Source organism: Protopterus annectens, chromosome 2.part0, assembly GCF_019279795.1.
Source record: "Protopterus annectens isolate FY-2018-M chromosome 2.part0, PAN1.0, whole genome shotgun sequence".
NCBI classification, from domain to species: domain Eukaryota; kingdom Metazoa; phylum Chordata; order Ceratodontiformes; family Protopteridae; genus Protopterus; species Protopterus annectens.
This window is the reverse complement of record NC_056728.1, coordinates 229,957,308-229,981,844: the sequence shown is the minus strand read 5'-3', so window position 1 is coordinate 229,981,844 and position 24,537 is coordinate 229,957,308. Positions and strand designations below refer to the sequence as shown.

The following is a 24,537-nucleotide window of genomic DNA, read 5'->3' as shown; positions in this document are numbered from 1 at the left end:
GCAAAGCTGAATGGGATGCTGTGAGAATGCCATACGGGTCTGCACAATGAACCAGATAGCCAACAATGCACCAAGTGTCGGCATCAATGGTATTTCATGCCAAATGACTACTTTAAAAGGGGAGGGAAAAAAATGTCTACAGCTGGTCTAGGTAAGTAATAACATCTGAGAGGGTAGGAGACTATCACTGACCAACACTGGACAATGCAGAAGAATACTGAGGTGGTGAACACGTTCAGGGAATCAAAGGTCTGCAGTGCCAAACAGATTGTGTAGCTCTTTCGGAATGTCGATTTATTACATTTAAATAAATTCTTGACACAAAACAGCTCCTCTGTACCATGTTATAGAAGGATGTATTGCTGTTTTGTTATGATATGAAGTTTATATATACTGAAGAGTTAGTTCCATGTGCAAGAATGAAAAACAAATCTGCTATGGCCATATCCCAAGTTAAGGATGGTACCCGCGGTGGTGGTGCTGCTGTAGCGTTGTCGCCTCACAGTAAGAAGCTGTCCGGTTCGATTTTCAGCTAGAGCGTCTTCTGCGTGGAGACATGCGTGAATGGGCATACCTTCGTTGAAGGTTGTGCATCAGGGCTGGTAACTCGGCACGTAAAAAAATCAACTACCAATCATTAGCGGACCAGATTTCCGCTGTGGCAACCCCTAACCTGGAAAAGCCGAAAGACACAACAACTTTATAACTAGCTGCAATTCAAAATATGAAGTGCTGTGATAACAGTAAATAAAGAGATCATTAAATGCACCCCATAGAGGAACGGTTTCCTCTCCTTGGGACTTCACTTCTCTGAGCAGCAAAGAGGTCACCAAAAATGGAAGCTAGTTTCAAATGCTGGCAAATTAGGTACCACATGCAGTCATAAAAAGATAACTGCCCAAACTGATACAGGCAGACGTAGCCCTTAGTGAATTCACTCCATACTAAGCCACTAGCACATTAATACAAAGTTAAACAAGTTTTTGCCTTCTACACTTCACTTTGAAGTCAGCTGCACAACACAGAAATTATGGATTTTCCATCGCTCACCCAAATACTATGTACTTCCCTCTTCTTCCCGGACATTTTTACAGGTGTGTTTATGCCATAGCTCTCAACTGTCCAAATTTTTGCAGAATGTCCAAATTTTTACCTCTTATTTTTGGTCTGTTCCTCATACAATTTATGGTTTTCTGGCAAATCATTGAGGATTGAAGTCACCAAATAACAATAAATTATAGCAGACATTCAAGTTTCAGACTTTGTATCGTTCAGAAAATATAGAATAAATGCAAAACCTGTTACTCTAACAACCTTCTGAATTTAAAGGAGCAATACTTAAAATCTGTCCCTATTTTTGGGCCTTTGTTCCTTCCATTATTTCTGGTCTGTCCAGATTTCGTGTGCTGAGAGGCTGAGAGGTACGATTCATGCATGAAAATGATAACTTTATGGCATCTAGTTTGTCTAATATGACTGGGTGAAAACACCATCCAAATACAAACCATGAACGTTTATTTTACAAGCCACAAACACAAGTTTAAATTATCTGCACTCTCCCTGTAAAAATGGGTGTACCTCAAGGGTCTATCCTTGGGCCTTTACTTTTTAATATCTTTACTAATCAGCTCTATACCTCCTGTCCTCAGTAATCTTTAGTGTAATACACAGATGACTCTACAGTCATCACCATAGCCAACTCTCCCTCTAAGCTCTTCTCAGCTACTCAGGCATCTTTAACTTAGTTGAAACATGGCTCTCCAACAACCAGCTCATCCTCAACCCTAAAAACACAAAGCTGTTACTCTTCCTAACTAAAAAGTTCAACAATATTAAACCCTCTTTCTCCATACAGTCCCTTAATAACATTCCCATCCTGGTAGAATCCAGCACTAAGCTCTTAGGAGTAACCAACGACTATCAGCTTAAATTTGACTTGTAGGTTAATAACTGTATCAAAAAGACTCATTCAAAACTAGGGCTCCTTTACCGTAACAAGAAATTCCTTACCTCTGAAGCAAAGATTACTCTCTCTTACCTACCTTCTACCCAGTCTAATGTAAAACTCTCAAATTCTCACAAATCTTAAGTCAACACTCCTGACCAAACTCAAATCTACCTACAACAAGGTAGCTAGATTTGCTGCCCAACAAACCTAAAAATCTCATCACTGTCTCTCTCTAAAACACCTAAACTGGCTTGGAATTACCCCACCAGCTTCTTCTCTCTCAGCTCCAGATCATCCACTCTATCCTATACCAGCCTTTCTACTGCCCAGCACTGTCCCCTCTCATCTCCTATTATTCTCCCTCCAGACCTCTCCAAAGCTCTAATCAAGACCTACTACAAATCTACAATCCCAAGTCTAAATGTGGATGTAACATGTAGAGCTATCACCCCACTATTGCCTGGACTAGGCTCCCACTAGAAACCAGGACCCTTACACATCCTAAACAATTTAAGACAGCCACCAAAGAGTACTTTAAAAGTCACTGGTCCTGCCACTGCACTCTCCCTCCTTAAACATCCCCTACTTCTCATACCTTAATTTACTTTCTGCTCTTAACTCACTCTTCTCACCATCTCTCTCTAATCTTCCTTGACTACTCTTTCTACTGTCTTCTAAAACCTATTAAGCAAATAGCCTCAGAGAAACATGCTATTGTAACTGTCTTGCCTTCATGCAACTACATTATGATAAAACTGGGTTTTCGTAACTACTTATCCCAAAAACTATATTAATCTTCATGACATATTATTTCTTTTTATACATCTTAAAAGAGCTTTGCTACACTCCTAATTACTGACACTGTAGAACATTGTATTGCTACTTAATGCCTTGTAATAATCCCGTAACATTGCTCTTTAATGCTAATTTATAATAAAAATTGTATATGTTGGAGCTTTTCTCCCCCGGCCACCGCTGAAAAAGGGCTCTTCAGCTCAGTCGGACAAACCAGGTCAACAAATGTTAAATAAAATAATAATAAATAAAGTAACCTACAGTTTGCTTAGTGTATCAGCATAAAATAATGCTTGCAAAAATAAATGAGTAAAAGGGCAACAAGGAGTCTTGCTAGTTACCTCCCCTAGGACCTACTATCAGAAATAAATATGCCACTTTTACAGCTCAACAGTGGGACAGGACATTGGTACAGTAAATATATTCCATTAAAAGTCAGCACTGAAATCATTTCAAAAGGATATTAAAAGTAATAGGCAATCTGATGTGCCCATATATTCTACAAACTCTTAGATCAAGAAATCTGGACTAAAACAAAAATAACTGACGGAAAAAGATCCACAATCGGGACAGATTTTAAATATTACTTTTATAGAAGTTAAAAAGTCTTCAGAATAATAAGTTTTGTATTAGCATGTGTTTTCTGAAGGATATAGAGCATAAAACTCAGTTGTTGCAATCTAAAATGATTTGCCGAAAACAAACAATAAATATGAGGAACAGACAAAAAAATATAGCAAAATCTGAACGTTTTGCTAAAATCTAGATAGCTGAGAGGTATGTCACAAAAAGTGTTCTCCTGTCATCTCCTATTATTTAAATGCACTGCATTATTATTGTTCAGATTTTCAAAGCATTCCATATGGAGGAAATATTAAGTTGTGGTGTCATAGCATTACAAGTGTAGATCAAAACCGATAAGATTCTGCTTTTGGATGTTCAGACAGGACATGTATAGCCATGATTCTTGTTTTTACATGTTTATTTACTTTTATTGCATGCTATACAAAAAAAACTGTGTAACAATTTGTGTTTATATGTTAATTTTCAACTGTATAATTGTACATGGAGCTTTTCCATTAAAAATGGGCTATTTTCGGCACAATGGAATATCCCGGTAATCAAACTGTAAATAAATAAAAATAAATAAATAAATAAATAAATAAATGGAAACAGTTTCTATCTAGGGAGAAAGGGAGATAGCTGAAATATGCTGTTCCTGTTGGCATATGGATTTACAACCCTATGCAAGTATTCCTGTTTTTAAACAGCCTCACTTTGAAATTCTAGCCAACAGATTTTTGCTGCTTTCTAAAACGGCACAAGAGCTGGCAGTTTAGGACTGGCATTCTGCAACTCTGGACAAACAAAATATTATCAGATTAAACAGTGGTACTGCATGGTCACATTTGCTGAGTTAAGTGTTGTGAGACTACCAGTATTTATTTGGGTCACTGTTTCAATACAAAGCTTGTCAAACTTATTTTCTACAATCACTGCTTACATAAATTTGGTGTTTTCCCCAGCAGCATGTCTGCGCATGCATAGCAGGTGTCCATTAAAGTCTATGGATGCATCTTATTTTTTTCCTTGAGTCGATGTTACCAATATTAAAGATCGCCCTTATTCCTCTCTGGCATCAGCATGGGAAAAAACAAGCATAGAATAGCTTTTAGCACTTCCTGCATGACATACAGTGTTGCACAAGGTAAGCCATGCAAGCTTGACAAAACATTTTAAGAAAAAAATCCTCAACTTTTTTACTGAAAACACCAAAGGAATCGGAAAATAAGTGTTTTTCAAGTGAGTAAACAAAAATTAATAAACAAGTTACATACAAAAACTTAATTATATATTCAGTCTTCTCATGAGTGACTTAGAATAAAGAGCGGACACAATAAAATGAAGCCAAAAAAGTTGTAAATTACATCACAAAGACTTTAGCCTGGTTAATAATTTAACTTACACAAAATGCTTACAACAGCAGCCTTCCCCAAAAAAAAAGTATAACTAATGGCTGGTTCTTCTGAGAAGAAAGGAAAAAAGAAGCCAATTCACTTTGTTTTTCCAGCTGATGCATCTTTTTGTAACTTAATACAAATGTCTGTTTGGATTCTCACCTCAACAAAGTTGCCTGAATACACTTCTTCTAGTGTAACTTCCAGATCTACAATAACATCACTTCCCCTGGGAATGTTCCGATCTTGCTGCCGTGGGCTTCCTCCAAACATGAACCCAAAGTCTCCAAAGAAACTGCAAAAAAAAAAAATTTTGTTTTAGAAAGACAGACACTGCAAACAGACTATTCAGTGCTCTGAACAACAGTGTGCATTAGCATGAAATCTGCATTCTAACTTCCCATTTTCATCAAGTGTGAGCTTTAGAGATTACATTTTTTTCATTTTTTCTAATAAAGTGTCTTGACCTCCAATACTACACATTTAAATTTTTACAAGTTAGAACTATCAGGTGAAAAGTTAATGTTTGACTCTAAGGACATTTAAAAAAAATCTAACTGGGATTGAAATATTCACAAAAGATGGTTTTGTTTAGTGGCAAAGCCTCCCCAATCTTGCTTCCATGCAGGGGGGCCCTTTACACCCCTTACTTAATATTCTCACTCAGAAGCAGCTGCACCTTAAAACAAGTGGAATTTCTTTCCCACAGCATTTATGTTTGCAAAAATGGGCCTTCAGCCAACTGAATATTATTTAATAACTTGTCATGTGGCAAATCAAGGATTCCCAAATTGCTCTGTCTGTTACTTAGAACTTCTTCTTAATATGGATCCAGGGAAGGCAGCAAATCCATGTCTGAGAACAAATCCTCTAAGCTTGCTCGATGTAATGAAAGCAATCATATTGCAGTAATTCAACAAAATGTCAAAGATCTCTCCAAAAAAGTACTCCTATTGGCTTGAGACAGTCACCAGTGGAGAAAAAGGAGACAATAATGCAAACTATTATTAAAAAGTCTAAAGAATGACAAGATGAATATGTTTCATAACCAGAGTTCAATTATTTGCTTGGGCACTAAAGGAGATGGGCAAGGAAAGGAAAAATGAGAAGAAGCCTGCTTCTCTAAGGGGTGGGCTGAGGGATGCAAGTCTGTAGCACACACATTTGTAAAATTGCAGAATCCTTGGTGGACTTTGAGAATCACCAGAGGCTCCCCGCTTTCAAGGGTTCAGGGCTGTTAAGAGATGCCTCTTGTGAAAGATGAAGACAAGCTCCTTAATTATACCTATTGCATGTCATCCCTCAGGACATGGAAGCGGAGCAAAAGACAGTCAAACACCAGGCTGTACAACAGTTAAACACCTTTAATAAAACAACAAAACAATGTAGCAGTACATCTCAGATAAAAACTGAACTACATCACAGTATTTAAAATATTGGCTGTTATTTTAAATACTGTGATGTGGTTCATTTTTTTTTATCTGAAAAAGAGTACACACCAGAAAGTGCTCATCTTGGACTTGACTGCTACATCATTTTATTTCTTATTTTATTAAAGCAGTTTAACTGTTGCACAGCCTGGTGTTTGACCGTCTTTTGCTCTGCTTCCATTTTATGTTTGTTGGATGGTCAACCTTTAGTGTGGTACTTCAGTTTTTTGCTTGTTTGATCCCTTAGGACATAGTGGGCATGTGCAAGGTCATAGTGCTTTGTAGGAAAAATATTCTTTCAAAGTTATTAAATAAATTACATCAAAACACTTAAAGATGATTAAAGAGACTTCATGACTGCTGTGAAATCAGAGAGAAAGCACGGTCATTTACTAAGCTGTCCGCAGTATAGACTGTAGCTAATAGAAAGGGCAGTGTCATAAATACAGAAAAACTGCGCCTTTCATTCTGATATCTCCACCAACGTTCAGAAATTAGGACCACTACTCTGTCCCCCAAAAACTCATTCACATGCTATTCAAATGCTTTCTAGTAACACTATATGAAGAAAGACTTCTTACCGGCACCACCCCCCACTGACCCCATTACATCACTGTCCTTCAGTGGGCACCTCCACACCTCTGCCTCTTGCACTCCAATTTGAAATAAATTCACCCCCACCTTCCCTGCTTTGCATGTTCTGAGCACATCACAGCACATTAGTATTGATGTATTCGGCTATACAGCTAGAATGCAGAAATTGCATAGGTTTGTTTACACAAAAAATGCAATAAGTCCACCAGTAACAATAAGAAGTACATTACTGAAGTTCAACTTCAAGCAGCAGGACTAAAAAATACAGGATGTCATCCCAAGTGAACTATCTACCATAGTCCGGAGAGCAGTGCAAAGCTTCTCCCATACCCCATTCCCTCAAGAACATTGCGTGTTTGAAACTAGGAAAATAAATGTGACTGTGACTGTGACTGTGCCCCCCCCCCCCCCCCATGTACATCACATTTTCCAGGAAACTGACATGAAAGAAAGCATGGATGCACATCTGCTTTCAAAGGTCTGTAAGAAAAAGGGGACATCCTTTTTAGACCATATGCTTCTGGGCTGTGTCTGTTTTAAAGTCAGCACTTTGAGATTTTGCAGAAGATACAAAGGGAAAATACATTATATAACATGTCCATTTTATGTGAAACTCTACTGAATGTTTTAAAGGAATGTAAACACAACTGAATGACAAAATGTCACTTTTGTCAGCTGCTGTCACTCAGATACATGAAAACAGGTTGCATTAATGGTGCAACTTCACAAATACTAAGCTTTTAAATAAAGATGACCAGAGGCAGTCAGGTGATGTGGGACCTTGAGAAAATATTCCAGGAGAGGCAGGTAAAAAGCTTAAATGCTAGGAGTGGTACCAAAATAAACTAAACTAAACTAAAGAGGAAACTATTAGCTGATTGAACTGAGGCTGGTGGTCAGGGGAGGGGGGAGCAGATACCAACAGAAAAGCTTACAATCAGTGATGCTGCTACAGGATTCGGTGATTGGGACAATCCTGTACTGCACATAGCATTAAGCAGCACTCTTGTCTGGCTCCTCGACACAGTGGAATGGAGCCTTGACTATGACCCAGGCAACTGGGCTTTAATTATTAGACCTAGAGGAGCTTGGAAGGGAAGGGCAGCAGTGAAGGGAGGTGGGCTGCTTGCCTTTCCTGAGGGGATGGAAAAGATTGTGCATGCTCATGAGTACTGTGGATAGGTTTGATTTCTCTGATGGAAGCCACAAAAACTACCTCCTAATTTGGGGTATGGGCAGGCCTGCTTAAAGGGAGCACACATTGCAGAAGTGAGGGGAACATCCTTCCTGATGAACCCATTGCACATCCCTTTCCTCTGTGCTTTGCCAAGTTTGAGCAGTGATAAGACCACATAAAGAAAAAAACATGAACTACTCCTGATAGCCGTCTCTATGATGGTCCCTCCCATTCGACCCTCACTCCGCTGATGAGGAATGAATGGGTCGAGTGACCAAGAGGTGACAGACAGGCAATCAGCAAAGAAAGTGAGTAAAAACAAATGTAGAACACTGGAGTCAGATAGCAAGATGAATGTGTTTGCTGATAATACAAACATTAGAACAGTATTATCAGAGGGGCAGGCCATTCTTGAGCAAACCTAATGTGTCCTGGTAATTGAACAGGTGGCAACTTGAATTTAATGTAAAAAGATTGCATACTTGCATGGTTAGCATTAACAGGAAACTGCAGATTCCAAAGAGGGTGGCCATAGGAATGAGGAAAGTATTCTGGGGATCTTTTTTTTTTTTTTTAAAACAAGAAACATTTTTATTAAATTATCATGTATGACATAGGTCATGTTACATTTGTATAAATGACAGTAAACCACAGCGACACAATCTCATTTTCAAACATTATATATTCCAAACCATGCTGACACAACTGCAGCTGCAAACAGTATACATCACTTTTAACATATCCAGTCATTGTTAGTCAACCATTACATAGTTCATTCAAATCCTGCCTTCTTTTAAACCTCATTCCTCCCTCTGTATATATTGATGTCATAGTTACCATTTTATCCTATGTAATTTGCTCCTACCCTTTTCTCAAGATCCCAGTTCCCTGTTGTTTTATCTCCGTTACTATCTTCACTACTTCTAGTAAAGTTGGTTTAGACTTGATTTCCATTTTCTAGTAATTACTTTTTTGGCAACCACCATAATTAGACTCAGCAAGCCCTTACTATGTCTAGGCAATTCTGAGTTTATATCATTGCTCAAAAAATAATTTCCCTAGTCACTCCAAAATGCCCACCCAGCATCTCTGACAGAGCAGTCCGCAGAGAATCTTTAAAGCTTACCAAATCATTACACTCCCAGAAAATATGTCCCTAGTTACTTCTTTCTGCCCCATAACATCGACATTTGCGGTCTACCTGAGGAAAAAATTCTTTGAAGCCTGCTTGGGGTATAAAATACCTATGTAAGCACTTCCAGACAAAGACATGAAATAATCTAGATTTTGTTGCATATTTGGGAGACATACATATATTTGTCCCATTGTATTTTTGTGACCTGCTTATCTAATCTCTCATCCCAGTCCTTCCTAACCTCCCCTGACTGATTCTTATAGTTAACATGTAATATTTTATATGCTGTACTAATTATTCCTTTCTTAATGGCAACTTCTGTTCTAGATTCCACTAAAAACTCTACCGGTGCTGGTCTTTCATTTAGGGCCCCCTATTTCTTTCCCTTTGCCTATACTCTGATATCAGTCCTTGATAAGGAAGGCAATCTTTAGCCTCGAGTCCAAATAAGTTACTGGCATCTTCCCATTCTATTACCTTACCCTCTCTAGTTATTTGCTCCCAGTACCTTGGTTCCTTTGCCAGTTTTCTCCAATATATTCTCACCCCCTCTTGCCTATTGTCTTGTATCCCTAACTGCACTCATCCCTATCAACAGAATCACCTTTCTCCATTGCCATGTTGGCTTAGATCTTAGAAGATTATCTGCTACTTTATGGATAGAACATTCTGTACGAACATCCTAGGGATCTTGACCATTATGCTGCATCAACCAATGTAGTATGAAGTGGTAAGGAGAAAGGCCTGAAAGGATGCTAGGATACACACCACAACAAAAGTATTCCTGGGAAGTAAAACTCATCTTTCCACTGAACTGTGCTAAGGTTGCATGTAAATAGATAGCTCGTTTCTGACACAAGAAATTTACAAAATCACATAAAAATACCACTTATTTACTGCTTGTTAACTAGGGTAAGGGAGTAAGGACCCCTCTAGTTAAAGGTAAGACCAAAGAATGTGGCAAAAAGGTAATGCAATATTCAAATATTACCCACTACCTGATTACAGGAAAACTATTTTGGTAGTTATAATGTGGGTTCACTCTGTACACAATGCCAATAGGATAACAAACACAAGGACCAAGATAAGTAACTTTTAAGGTGGGGTGCCTATAAAGTACAATGGGAATACAAAAAGTATTATGAGAAAGATTAGGTGCAAGGAGAATGTATAAAACATCTACAAGTGAGTTCTGTCACCACAACAACTTGCTTGATACCAGTAAAGTCCTGACTGAAGCAAAATATGTAGCCATTTCAAAAGTTATACCCATTTTACTGAGAAAAATGTCCCTTTGTTTCCACTGAAAGCAGCTAAATTAACTATGATGACTGTGACACCAGATAGTTTGATCCCACAGTAGTCAGATGAAACACCAGAGATACAATAAAGGTATGGCCCAACAGATAATGGACACTGGCAGACAATGGCCATCAACCATATCAACAATGGATGACCAGCACCCATCAAAAATGAGAAGCTCTGAAGGAAAAATGCCTTGTGATAAAATCTGAAAGGAGTCCGGCAAAGAAACTGCAGCCAGCAGCTCTTCCATGGGGAAACTTCTGCAGGTTTTGCAAATATATCTGGGGGCCCAGGACTGGATTAATAAAGTCAGCTCAGGAACCATCACTTCATGGCAGAAAGCATCCCCAAATAAAAGGAGATGGCCACCAGTGAGAAAAGGTTTCACCTCAACCTATATGGCATATGTCGAAGTTGTACAGGTTGCAACATTACTACCTGGCAACACGGTTTCAGTAAGAAATTGTAGAGAAGGACAAAACAGGAGTATACACTACAAATGTACATCTTGCATTACTGGGAGTGGAGCAATATTGTACATTCAAATCATGCACAGCTAAGCATTCATTCATACCCTCATTACATTACAACAAAGCTACAACAGAATACACTCACTCAGACACAAATCCGCATGTGCGCACAAGCGCACAAACACACACAAAAACACGCACACACGTGCACACACACGCACAAACACACAATGTTTTAGTGTTATAAGGCTGCAGACTCTTAAAAAGAGATAGAAAGGACTAAGCATTTAGCTTTCAAAACCATCACTCCACAAGCAGTGCTCCTAAAATCTGCACAGTGCTTATTTTCACATATTCCAACTATTTCATCATACCTCCACAGACACAACACAAACTAAAATACACCATCAACTCAATTCCATCTGCAGAGTTGGAGAAAAATGGAATTGGTTATGAATGCAGCATTACATGACCACTGCTGTGATACAACTATTGTACAAATACTCAGACCATTAGTGTAAGCTGGAAGACAGAATGCAGACAGTGTAATGTAATTATAGCACTGAAGAACTTGGGTGCACACTTCTAAAAAACAAGTACGCCTGTGCGCGCTTGTGAATGTGTGTTTATAAAAAATATGCAAACGTTTGTGCATATTATTTAGAAACCACAGACTCTTCAGTCTCTCTTGACTGAAGACACACACACACACACACACACACACACACACACACACACACACACACACACACACACACACAGACATAAATTCTAGGTTATGTACTTACCATAACTTGTAGTCTGTGTTGTCCTTTTTCATTATTCTTCATAATTGGGTTACAGATCTGACTCAGCTGCATTTCAACAGACTTGGAATCCTACTACTAACCACAATGCTCCACACGGTACTCAACCTCCACAAATCAAGTTTGTTGCTGACATTTTCTTATATGTTACAAATGGTTAATAAGAAGATAAGGAAAGAAAAAGGAAACCAGAGGCTCAAACAAGGGAACTTCTTGTCCCTACAAAAGAATCCATAGATCTTCTTGGAACTCCTAGGCTGGGAGGAAAGGTGAGGAAGACCACACAGATGCCACGTTACAGTACAAAACTTATAAATTTGATGTTTCCCTTTTCATTCTTCCTCACAACTGGGTCAGAGTCCCCAGCTATGTAACTCTAATGTGGCCTCAAGGAAGGATATGCCGAAGCACTGCCAAACCAAACAAAGCTCTACTTCTGAAGACAATGTTCAATTTGTTTGTGTCACAAAGGTACAAGATTTAGACCAAGTGGCTGCTGCTCAAATATCAATGGAGGCTCTAGAAGAGAAAGCAGCTGATGCAGCCATTGATCTGGTAGAATGGGTTTTGGGAGGACAATACAATTCCAGACCACAGCTGGAATAAATCAAAGATATGCAGTCTGTAATCCATTTAGCTAGCGTAACTTTGAATACTGCGAGGCCTAGTTGATTGGAGGAAAAGGACACAGGACATTGTTTCACTTTGTGAAGATAAAAATGTAATTGCCTGTGAACATCAAAGTGGTGTTAACAAGTACTCTCCCTTATTGGCAAAATTTGGAAAGAAAACTGGCAGTTTTATCGATTGGTTAATGTTAGATTGTATGAAGGGTAGCTATCTCTGTGAAAAATAATATATGACAGCTTGGAAGAAAGGACATGAATCTCTGAAATTCTTTTAGCTGATGTGATGGCCACCAAGAAGACAGTTTCCAAGAAAGGTACTGCATTTCACAATCACTAGCTGGTTCAAAAGGCTTTTGAGTTCGATCTTGGAGGCTAACTTAAGACCCAAGGGGAAGATCGATCCTTACTCGGAGGTCTAAGAAGGAAAACTCCCTTCATAAAGGCTTTGCATAATCTAGACATAGACAGGGGGCCCTGAAGAATCTCCAGCATGAAAATGGGATAAGGCTGCCAAGAGAAGGTATCAGTGTTCTTTTTAGAGAACCAAATGGCAAATCTTTTCCATTTACTTTTGTATACCTTCTTAGTTGAAGCTTTTTAAGAAGTCAAAACTATATCATGAACAGGTGAAGCAAGCCTAGACCTTTTAATAATCACTGGAATTGTAGAAACCAAGCGGTCAGTTTGAGTGTGGTTAGAGTCTGGTGTAGGCCTTTCAATGGGTGAGAAAGGAGGTCCTATTTAGGTTCCAGTATCTATGGAGAATATTTTACATGAGACCAAAGGAAGGGGAACCATATCTGACGAGGCCAGTAGTGGGCAATGTGGATTACTGATCTCTTCAACCTTTTTACTTTCTGTAAAAACTGTGGGATCAGCAGTAATGGGGGATAAGCATAAAGGAGACTGGAGGGCTAGTTGTGAACTAGCACATCCCTCGGGGACTCCCCCAGAGGGGGGGGGGGGTTGGAGCGAAGTACCTGCTGCACTTTTTGTTCTGTGGGGATGCAAAGAGGTCACAGGCAAAATAGTCCCAGCGGCTGAAGATCATATCTGATATGGACGGATTGAGGGACCACACATGTGGGATCAGAATGGACCTGCTGAGTTGGTCTGCAAGAACATTGGACTTCCCCGTATATGAGTTGCAATCAGAAATCAGTCTGAAGATATCGCCCATTCCCAGACCTACAAGGCCTCCCTATAGAGAGGATATGATCAGGTTCCTCCTTGTTCATTGATGTACCAGACTGCTGACATGTTGTCTGTGTGAACTGCAATAGCTCCTAAAGGGAGAATGCCCTGAAAGACTTGCAATGTTAGGAAGACCGCTCTCATCTCCATAACAGAGATATACAACCCATTCTCTATTGCAGTCCACATGCCTTGCACCATCTTTCCCTTGAAATGTCCCCCCTGCCCTAGCTAGGAAGCATCTGTGGTCACAGTGGCTGTGGGGGAGGGAAGTAGGAGCAGGTAATCCAGAGAAAAAAAAATACACCAAACTAAGTGCCTTTTGCAAATGGGTGTCAATTTGATAGAAACAGATAGAAGTTGGTAAAGAATAGACCATAGAACAGCCAGGGTCCAATGGAAAACTTGCATAAAAAAAATCACGCTAGTGGGACAAGATTGAGGTTAGGCACCACAAATCCAAGAGTATTAACTTCGCTGGTGGAGACCGGAGGTCTAGAACAGTCTGCACTCTCTCAGTGTTTGAATCTGATGGGAGGGCAAAGATGCTACTTGATTTGTCGTGTCCAGGAGAACCCAATAAATTCCAGCAGTTGAACTGGGAATAGAAGAGATTTTTCCAGATTTATAGTGATGCCCAGAGATCTGGAAATCAAAACAAATAGTCCCTGGCCTGAATAAGTTGATGCCTGGTTGCGGCAGTTGGAAGCCAGCCATCCAAGTATGGAAACACTCAGAATACCTGCAGTCTGGGACGAGCTGCAACTACTGCCATACACTTGATAAAACACCCTGGGGGCTATGGTGAGTCCAAAGGGCAGAACTCTGAATTGGAGGAGACAGTCTCCCAGCCAAAAGCGCAGATGACTTCTGGAGCACCTGTCCATCTTAATGTGGTAGTATGCACCTTTCAAGTCTATCAATCATATCCAATCATCCTTCCACAGAAGAGGTAGCATGGACTGAACTGTGACCATCTGGAACTTCAACTTCTTCACACACTGGTTTAAGTTGCTTTGATCCCAGGATTGGTAGAGTCCCCAGTTTTCTTTAGCACTAAAAAGAAGCAGGAGTAAACTCAGAATCCTGTTCGTCCGGTTGGGACCTTTTGGATGACTCTTTTTTTTGCAGTAGTTTTTTGGATTTCTCATACTGCATACTCCCCTCTAACTGGGTGGAACATCTGGGGGTTTCCTCCATTTTTCTGGAGGTGGAAGGGAAAAGGGAATATAATAGCCTCTAGAAATTATGCTCAACACCCATGCATTTGTAATTATCTACATCCAGGCATTTGGGTGTAGCAAAAAAATGACCACAACTGCCTCCAGAGTAGATCAGTTGGCCAGCTCTTCGGGAATGCTGGTAAAGCTCATCAGAGAAGGGTTCTCTGAGGCCCTGATTCCGCAGGCCTCCTCTTCCTCTAGGGTTGTACCTCCCATTGAAACCTCCTCCTCTGTCCCTGAAGAAAGAATCCTCACATTCATCCTGAAAAGACCCTTGAGAATTTCTGAACAGGTTGTCTTACCTCCTCATTGGTTTCATGAGAAAGTCCGTTGAGGGATACAAAACTTGATCCCAATGGCAGATAAGAGTCATTCCTTCCTTCCTTCTTGCTGTGGGTTAGAGTGTCTTTGACCGATGGCCCAAACAAAGATGAACCAAAGGAAGCATTCACAAATGATGCCTTGAATGGCTCTGAAAAGTCACAAAGCCTCATCTAGGCATGTCTTCTGATAGCAATCCCAGAGCCGGCTACCCATGAGGAACCCTCTGCTGAATGGCAGATGAGCCTCATGCAGGAGTTAGACAGGGAAGAAAGAGTAGACAATTGGAGAGATACTTTCTGCAAATCTAGAGAAATGTGCCAAATAATTTAACTCTCTCAGCCAGAAAGCAGCTGAGGAGTAAATGCGCTTACCAAGCCTGTCCAACGCTCTGGACTCCCTGTTCAGTGGATAGACCTTTGACCTCTGTTTGGCTAGTTCTTTTTTGGTAGCTGCTGCCACAACCATAACATCCACAGATATGCCCTTGGTCCAATGTAGACAGTCCTTGAGGGAGGGAGAGAAATTTGTCTAGACATTTTGGTATTGGTCCACACCCTTCGGGAAACTAAATGTATAATGTCTTCTAGGGGGGGGGGGTCACCCCAAGACATAGACGGCCCATCCCAAAAGACTCCAAAAACACAGACTCTTCAGAAGAGGGACTTTGGGCTGGCCATCCACCTCTCTGCTAAGGATCTGTAGTACGTCTCCAAAGGAGACATCTTCCAGTGGTGATCAGGGGGACCCCACTCCCTCATCAAAGTCTGTGGCTTCAGTGAAAGACTCCATAGGGGAGATTATGTGCTTCATTCTGCATGTCTTCTTGCAAGGAACCTCCTCAGTGGAATGATCAGGGGAGGAATCTGAAAAAGAGGGAGCTCCATCCAGGGGCATGACTTGGAGGCTTGTCGAGGCAGGTTGACCCTGTTCAGGTGTAGTGGGCTCAAAAGTCAGATCCAGTGAGGGATGACGGAGATTTGCAGGTCTGAGAGGGTGGTTCTCTGTGAGAAGAAAAGACCCTTTCTACCACCTGGAAGGCCAACAGACCCAGAGATACCCTCTCCAACCCTTTCAGCGCAAAAGCAGTCAAGAAGGGTGGAGAGACAACTATGGGTCCGAGGTCTCCAGGGAAAATCGGAACTGAGCTGTCAAGCGCCAAAGAGTCAAGGGGAAGGGAAGGCTCCAACAAGGACAGAGTCAAACCCCCTACCCCTGGATACAATGCCAACATCATGGATCAGAGACCCACTCTGATCCGAGGATCTTGGAGCAGAGCAAGTCAGGATAACTGTCAGAGTCGAGGAAGGCAACTTCCTTGGATATGAGGCCAACTCTCTCGGGTGTCTGTGATCCAGCAGCTCCGAAATGGGAAGCTGGATCAGAGAAGGAGATTCTATCTAGGGACACTGGAGCACTCACAGATACGACATTGGATGGAGTAGGTAAAGCCCCAATCTGAATCTGGACTCCAAGTAACCTCCACATCAACTTATCCATATGTATGTCAGACAGACTCCTAGAGGATCTGAAGGAGGCCACCGACTGTCTTGAATATCTCACAGAAGTTTGCAGAACTTTTGGAGGTAAGGTCGGGGATATCAACCTAATGGACACATCAGGAGTTTGGCTCCAGATTCCTGGATCCAAGGAAGATGCTGAAGGTCTGGTTAACGTAAAAGCTAAAGGACTTCCTGTTGTCTCCAAGGAATGTTGTTCTGAGCAGTCTGTATAAGAGACAGTAGAGGGACAGGGTCTGTATAAGAGACAGTAGAGGGACAGGGCTTTTAGCCTATCTGTATAGGATAGGTGTTTGAGACCCTGGATTTTCCTGGTCAGGAACCTCTGTGGTCTCTCCAACTGCTGCATGTGCTTGCAAGGTACATGCCAAAGGGGGTATTGTACTCGATAATGGGTCTGATAAGGGAGGAGTACAGGGATGATACGACTTCCTTGTTCCTGGATGAAATTCCCTTATTTATGAGGTGGGCCATGTAGAAAGCCTTCCGTACAATGGACGCAACATGGTGGTCAAAAGTCAGGTTGCTATTAACCTGGGTGCCAAAGTCCCTCACGACTGACTGCATGCTTAGTACGTTGTTATTAATATGATAATTTGTGGGGATGACATTTCACTTGTCTGCCTGGCAATGTAGAAATACCTATTGAAAAACTTGAGCCCAGAGAACCACATCTGTCAGGGAGATCGGAGGAGGTTGGTTACAGTGTGAAGCATTGTGGGTAGTGGGAGGAGCTTCAGGCTGGAACTTAAGTTTGTAAAAATGCAGCAGAGTCGGATCAGAGGGTCGGATCTGTAATCCAATCGTGAGGAAGAATAAAAAGGACATCAGATCTACACTTATACACTATCAACAAGCTCCTTAAGCCATGAAAAATAAAATTATACTGAACCCAGTACTTGATGAACTGGAGTACAACACTGCCTGTAAACTAAATAACCATTTCATTAATACCACGTTCATCACTTCTCCGGGAACACAACTCTATTCAGTCCCATAACTCTTATTCTAAAATACAGATGTAACCATAAACCAGCACTGCTTTACCACTTAAAAATTCCAGCACCAGATCACATCCCAGCTGAATGCCTTCAGATATGAAATTGGTTTGGAAGGGAAGAAGTTCATCTTAATTATTATGGATCTAAGGTTCTGCATGCTTGTTTAGGAATTGTGTTGAATTTTAAGGGATTCATATGAGAGGATCCATTTGTACAATAGAAACAAGAAATTTAATAGATCTTTAAAATGTTTCTGTTTTAATGCCCACACCTTGGGGGACAAAGGAAGTGAATTAAAATTTACTGCACTTTCTGAAGGATACGGGTTTATTGCCGTTACTGACACATGGAATTCACCTGATTTACAAATACCAAGATATAACAAATGCAAATACTTACAAACAAGCAAAACAGGTAGAAAAACAGCTTTATGGTTTGAAACTTAATTTCTTGCAAACTTGGAAATACTGTTGCTGAGCTGGAGTGTGTAACATTCCAAACTTATGGAATATTGTTGCAAGATACTATAACATTGATACTTTATCATACACCTACAAAGGATGAATATCTGTCTACATTAAATATGAATTTAGATTATAGGAACCTGGTACTGATAGGTGGCTAATTATCCTACCATTGGTTGGCAAGTAAATGAAGGAGGAAATAATTGTAAAACAGAATTTGCGATTTGAGTATCATAACATTACACAATTGATTAGAACTGACTCAAGATAGTAATATCCTAGATTTGTTGGGTACAGATAATCCAATTTTAATAAAAACATTTGGATTTTCCTCCTTTTGGATTATCTGAACACGTGTCTTTCTCATTTGAAATAGTTCCTAGGGTACACAGAGAGTATGGATCAAACACTATGATTACTGTCTAAACAATTATCAGTTAAAAGAATAACTCACTGCCTTTGGATTGGGTTGAGATGGCCAAGTCAGTTAGTGGAGGTTATGATAAGCTAATATATAACAGTACAGCTGGGACAACATGATATAGAACAATAAATTCCAAAAATAAATTCCTACTATAGTGGAATTATAATCTGAACAGATTATATGATAGGAAAAAAAGAGGGCATCTGGCTTCTTGTGCTTACAGTAAAATTCCAAATAAGTTTAATAAAAAGAAGTTAAAGTTGAGAAGTAAGGAAATATTGTTGAGTATAAGAAATGAAAAAAATACATATGAACATTTGTTGGAAAATGATCACAGAAACACGAGACAAAATAATAAATGCATTAATTCCTTCAGGAATGCAACCAATCATACTCTGCTTTTGGATTGGTCATTTAGTGATCATGACTCGAGAGCTAGTAAACTTAATGAATATTTTACTAGTTTTGGCATTGCTATGAGTGATTGTTATTCTTAATCTGTGGAAGAAAGAATTGATTTAATACAAAATATCCTAATATTAATAAAAGAGATGTTATAAATGCCTTAAATAAAATTAAATATGATACACTGAGTGGACCAGATTTTACATTAACCATCAAAACTCCAGGAATACAAAGACTGTTTAGTGAGTATATTAACCATGACATTTAATACTATGATCTATAATGGCTACGTACCAAGTTCATGGAAGGAATCATTAGTTACTCCAATTTTTAAATATGGAGACAAGATGGTAGTACAAAATTATCACTCAGCAAGTCTAACATGTTATGCAAATGCTTTGAGAGATGCATTAGTGAAATCACAATTAAATAAAATAATCTTGCATTGCTCAATGTTTTTCAACATTTTTAAAGGTCATTTTACACTCATTAATTCGCTAAGCTTTTATAATTATATCTCTAGGGTTATGGAAATAGGAATTAGCACATGAGTAATCTATTTGGATTTAACCGAAGTCTTTGACTTACTATCATTCCACACTATTGACTTGGCTTTGGAACAATACAAGATTAATCAATAGTTCTGAAGATTTATTGTTGGCTCAGAGGTAGAACCCAGACAGTAGTGATTCAATGAAAAAAAAAACAGATCCAGCACTAGTGAGATCAAGTATTCCTCAAGGATCTGATGCTTTAGCTGTGATTTAATACAGATGTTTATATATAAAAGAGTAGTGTCATATAAGGCCTTAAGGTCTGCTCTTCACTGTAGAACTCAGCAGTGTGAATGATGCTGGTTGCAGGGTTTTTCCCCTTTGAGAAGGTTTAGTTTGCTAATTGTTTAAAGGCACACAATTATCCATGGTGTTTAGTTTTCCTTGGCTCATGCACTGAATGGTCTGCTTGTCATTGGTACAGTATTACCGAGTCCTACAAAGGCTGCATCCTGACAGTCACAGCATAGACTGCTTCTTTGGAGGAAGTTTAAATTTTACATCTGTTTAATGCCAAAGTTAAGAATCGGTGTTGTGGTCAAGGATTCATTCACACCTTTATAATAACTACAGGTCATTAATGAACGTAGTTGCATCCTCTGCATCTTGCACATGACTGGTTTCATGCTGCAGTCCATCCCTCCATCTGGAACTTGGCCAGAATGAAGCTGTGTGGATCGGCATACCTTTCAATCTGCAGACATTAAAAAAAAGAAAGGAAGGTATATCTTGCTAAAAATCTGTGAACTGAATTAGCATAAAAACTACATACTGATTAACACAACTCCTCCCATTTCAGTTAGGACTGCAGGATACTACTCACTCACCCATGCTAAAAAAAACCTGACAAAAATGGCAAAATATATAAGCATATTTTCAAAGACTGTGTAAAATTTGAATAATGAAGGATATTGAAAAAACCTCACAAATTATTATTTTTATTTCTGAAAAAGGTACAACACATGGGGTCCTCTTTCTTTAAACTTTTAGCTCACCAGTATGTTGGTGATGTCATCTAGTTTTCTGTGTGCAAAACAGCTTCAAAAACATGCCAGAAGTGGTTAAACTTGGAAAACTGTTAACAGGTAAACCAAGCGAGTATATAGCAATATTCCAAAATAGGTACAGCTGAGAGGCCAGAGTCACTGAACATGTTTAGTAAGCACCATCTGCTATTTATGTATCCCAGCAGAAGAGTCTTTATACCCCTAAAATGTCTGATCCCTCCTTTGGCAATATACTCTAGGGGAAATAACTGCACATTTGATTATAGTCCGTGTAGGGTCAGGCCATGCTTCTAAGAGTTAGACATCTTATTTTTGATCTTCTACCCATTATGCTATGGAATTTAGTAAATGTTGAACATAAATGCAATGACATATGAATTCCTGTATTATGCATCAGATGTAATTCATATAAATACCAAAAATGTTGCTAGAACTTGTCCCTGGAATTAACAGGGAAAACTATGGACAGAAATCTGTTTTTCATGTACTAACCTATAATTTTGTGCTGGTGGACTTTTAAGGTACAGTACACTCCATATTGCATTAGTGCTTTAAAGTGTGTAGTTTTACTGTGTATAATGCTATGGTGACGATAAACAGTACTTATAAACTAAAGCCAAAGGAGTTCTGCTCCAGTTAATTGAAACATTGAGCTGTATTTCAAATGCAATAGCTTACTGAGTGCATTTCTTACATAGAGCACATTACTCGCATAGCAGAGATATTTTAGTCAAACTTGAATGCACTGTTTGCAGTGTCTGTGCTATTTTTGAAAAGTATTGTTGGAAAACCTGAAAATAACTACAAGGAGTTACCATATTCATTAATTGTAAGATTACAGGACTATGATTCAGTAAACTGTGCAGGCTACAGTATTTCAAAGCTGTGTGTATGTGTGTGTGTTTGCCCCCTACACTTTACACTTAAATGACAAAAGCACTACCACATAGTGTAGAACAGTGAAGGTGCATTTACCTTTAATTACCATACATGGCACTGTTTACAGCTCAGTGAAGTACCTATTAGGACTGGGTATTACAGGGAAATAATGGATAATTCTAGGGATAGAGTGCCCCACCACCCCCTCACAAAATACTCCTGCATAATCCATTTCTCATGCAGCTGTTGGAGCATGTACATGCAGTAACATCCAGCACTGCAACCCCCATCTCAGCGAAGCAAGAGGTGAGGCAGACGAAAGAGTAATGGGATAGGGACTACATAGCAAACCCTGTGACTGGATAATATCCCCACAAGGTTAGTAGGCAAAGCAGAGAAAAAAATGAAAAACAAACCAAAATTGAGGGTTAAAAGGGATTCATTTCTACAATATAAATGAAACGTAAAGTTGTAATGTAAACATTAACAGTATCCAACAACTGGTCTCATACAAAACTTCTGTTGTACTATTACCAGATAACAGATCACAGGGTGGTCACAAATGACTATGAAGTAACAGAAAAAAGTTTTGAGCAAGGCCGGTTAACATGACTCTGTACTTATTAAAACAAAGAATTAATTAGTTTTAGCAGAAACATTATTATGAAGGGCTCTAAGTCAGGCAAGAAAGAAGTTACATGGCTTGTAACTGTGATTCATTTACTTTATTTATTCATTTGTTTAACAGGTAGGTGGGTTGCTCCCTGGTCCATTTTCAGTAACTACCTAAGCCACCAAGGCAGAAATAACAAATACACTTTACATATAACAGATTTATTTACATTTCTTAACCAAGGTAGAACACACTGATCTACATGGATGATTTCCAGGCCGGCCTAGAAGATAGAGAAAGGAAATAAATACTTGCAGCACTGTTCTGTGGATTATGTACATTCTTGAAGTTGAGGAAGCAATGTTTATGATAGATTTAATTTCAGTTACAAGGAAAGGAAAAGAGTGGAAATGTGAAAACTAAAAATTACAAGTTACAAAACAAAATGGACAGATACAAATTGCAAGCCTGAAATTTAGAGAAACCTGAAAGAAACTTACAGAATAGTGTGCTGCGGTAGCATTGTCGCCTCATAGCAAGACGTTGTCCCGTTCGATTCTCAGCTAGAGCGTCTTCTGTGTGGAGGCATACGTGAATGGGGCATGCCTTCGTTGAAGGTTGTGCGTCAGGGCTGGTAACCCGGTACGTAAAAACCCACTACCAATTATTAGCGGACCGGAGTTCCACTGTGGCGACCCCTAACCGGGAAAAGTCGAAAGACACAAACAATTGCTTCACACAGAGATTACAGTATTTAACTGTTAGCGTAAACCTACACTGTCTGTAATCTGACCATAATATATTCCAGAGTGAATACAATAAACAGAGACATGCAGAGACAGACAAAAGTTCATGGATAAGATCTCAAAAGAATGCGTACATTCTGTAAACAGATTTATTATGGAACATTAAGAATCAAGTAGTCCAGCATCTACACTAGGATGGCAAACTGAAAAATACCCTTAAAAATACTCTGCAAAGGTCAAAAGTGCACAGACTATCCCTATGAATATAAAGGGAACAAAAGGGGAAGAAGGAAAGCAAAAAATGACAAGAACTGATGTATTCCATATATGAGAAGGAAGAATACAGGCATACAGTCAAAACAGAAAAACTGAACAAAATAAACAGATGGAGAAAGATCAAGGAAAATGCAAAAAAGAGGGAAAGGAACAGTGATAGAACTAAAAGAAATAGTGGGTGGAAACCGAATGCAAGAATGGAAAAAGAGGAGGGAAAAAAGAAGAAAGAGTGAAGTAGAACATTCAGAATATAAAAAAGAAAAGAAAAAAATTTCAAAAGCTAAGAAGGAAGATCATGCAAGTTCCATGCTGAAAATCTCCTACTTCAGACACACAAGGTGTGTGTTAAAATTTTAAGAAAAGACAGAAAGAGTGGCTTTAAAAATAAGACAGAAAAAATGAGTGTAAGGTCGTTTCATTTAATATCACCTTTCTGATAAAGTCAGTGGTACTGTGTTGCTGAAATAAATCTTTGGCAGATTTTACTGCTACTGCTGACATTTGAACGATTTCTTACAAATCTGAAGTAGTATAGCAAAATTCAACCTGGCTTATGCAATGTACTTTTGTTGACAAATGTGAAAAAAAAAAAAAAGTTATGTACTTACTATAACATTCCATGTGAGTTGTTCATCTTGCCTTCATTCTTGCAGATGGGTTCGGATTCGATCCTCGGCTCCGAGTTGGCCTACTACAAAGCTTGAGGTCTTCAGACAGCTCAAGGCCAAGTCCCTACCCCATGATGTACTTAGAGTTACCCTCAGATCTTGTTTGCTGCGTATAATAATACCACATGTCATTCTATCACTCTATAAGAGAAAGGCATAGAAGGGTTGAGCAACCTGGAAGAATGTAGTATCTCGGTCTTCGAAAAACCCTGGAGGGGGTAGGAGGGTGGAAAGTAAGAATGAAGGCAAGATGAACAACTCACATGGAACGTTATGGTAAGTACATAACTTCTTTATGTGAAGTTGTTCTATCTCGCCGTTCATTCTTACAGATGGGTAGCGTCCCAAGCACCATCTATCTCGGTGGCTCACGGGAGTATGTTTTTCAGGACAGTAGACCCAAAGGAGGACCTGTCAACTTTGTAATGAGTGATAAAGGTATGAGGTCTTAACCAAGTGGCCGCTGCACAAATGCTGTCTATAGGAAGTCCAGCAGAAAAAGCAGAGGATGTAGACACTGCTCCGGTAGAATGAGCCTTAATTTTGTGTTGCAAGGGCATATTAGCAGCTGAACAAACAAATGTGATACAATCTAACCACTTAGAAAGGGTTGTTTTTGCCACTGGCATACCTTTTCTGGAATCTGAAAAGGAAACGAAAAGCTGTTCTGATTTCCTAAACTCTTTTGTCCTATCCAAGTAAAATCTGAGCTGTCTATGAACATCAAGCTTGTGTAGCATGCTCTCAGTTGTTGGAGTGATTGGGGAAGAACTCTGGCCCACTTGTGTGAGCAAGGAACCCTCTCACTCCAGCTAAAAGCAAAGAAAACTCTAACCAGCAATCATCCAAAAATAGACTGCAGCCCCAGGTTCAACTCCAGGAACCTTGTTGTTGCCGCTTGTGTAGTGTAGGTGCCAGCTTTTGTGACTACTGTTATGCCTTGTTAAAATCTGTTACAGTCAGCTAGAGTGCATGCCCTAGGGGCAACAGCTGCA

At 39.5% G+C, this 24,537-nt stretch overlaps 1 protein-coding gene across 1 annotated transcript in view; it reads right to left on the bottom strand.

Moving 5' to 3' along the window:
- The window catches only part of DNAJB11 (DnaJ heat shock protein family (Hsp40) member B11), a 452,930-nt gene that overhangs the window by 336,335 nt on the left and 92,058 nt on the right, over window positions 1–24,537 (bottom strand). The window contains exon 4 of the mRNA XM_044060687.1: window positions 4,864–4,996. Coding sequence (XP_043916622.1) covers window positions 4,864–4,996 — 133 coding nt within the window. The remainder of the gene's footprint in view (window positions 1–4,863; window positions 4,997–24,537) is intronic.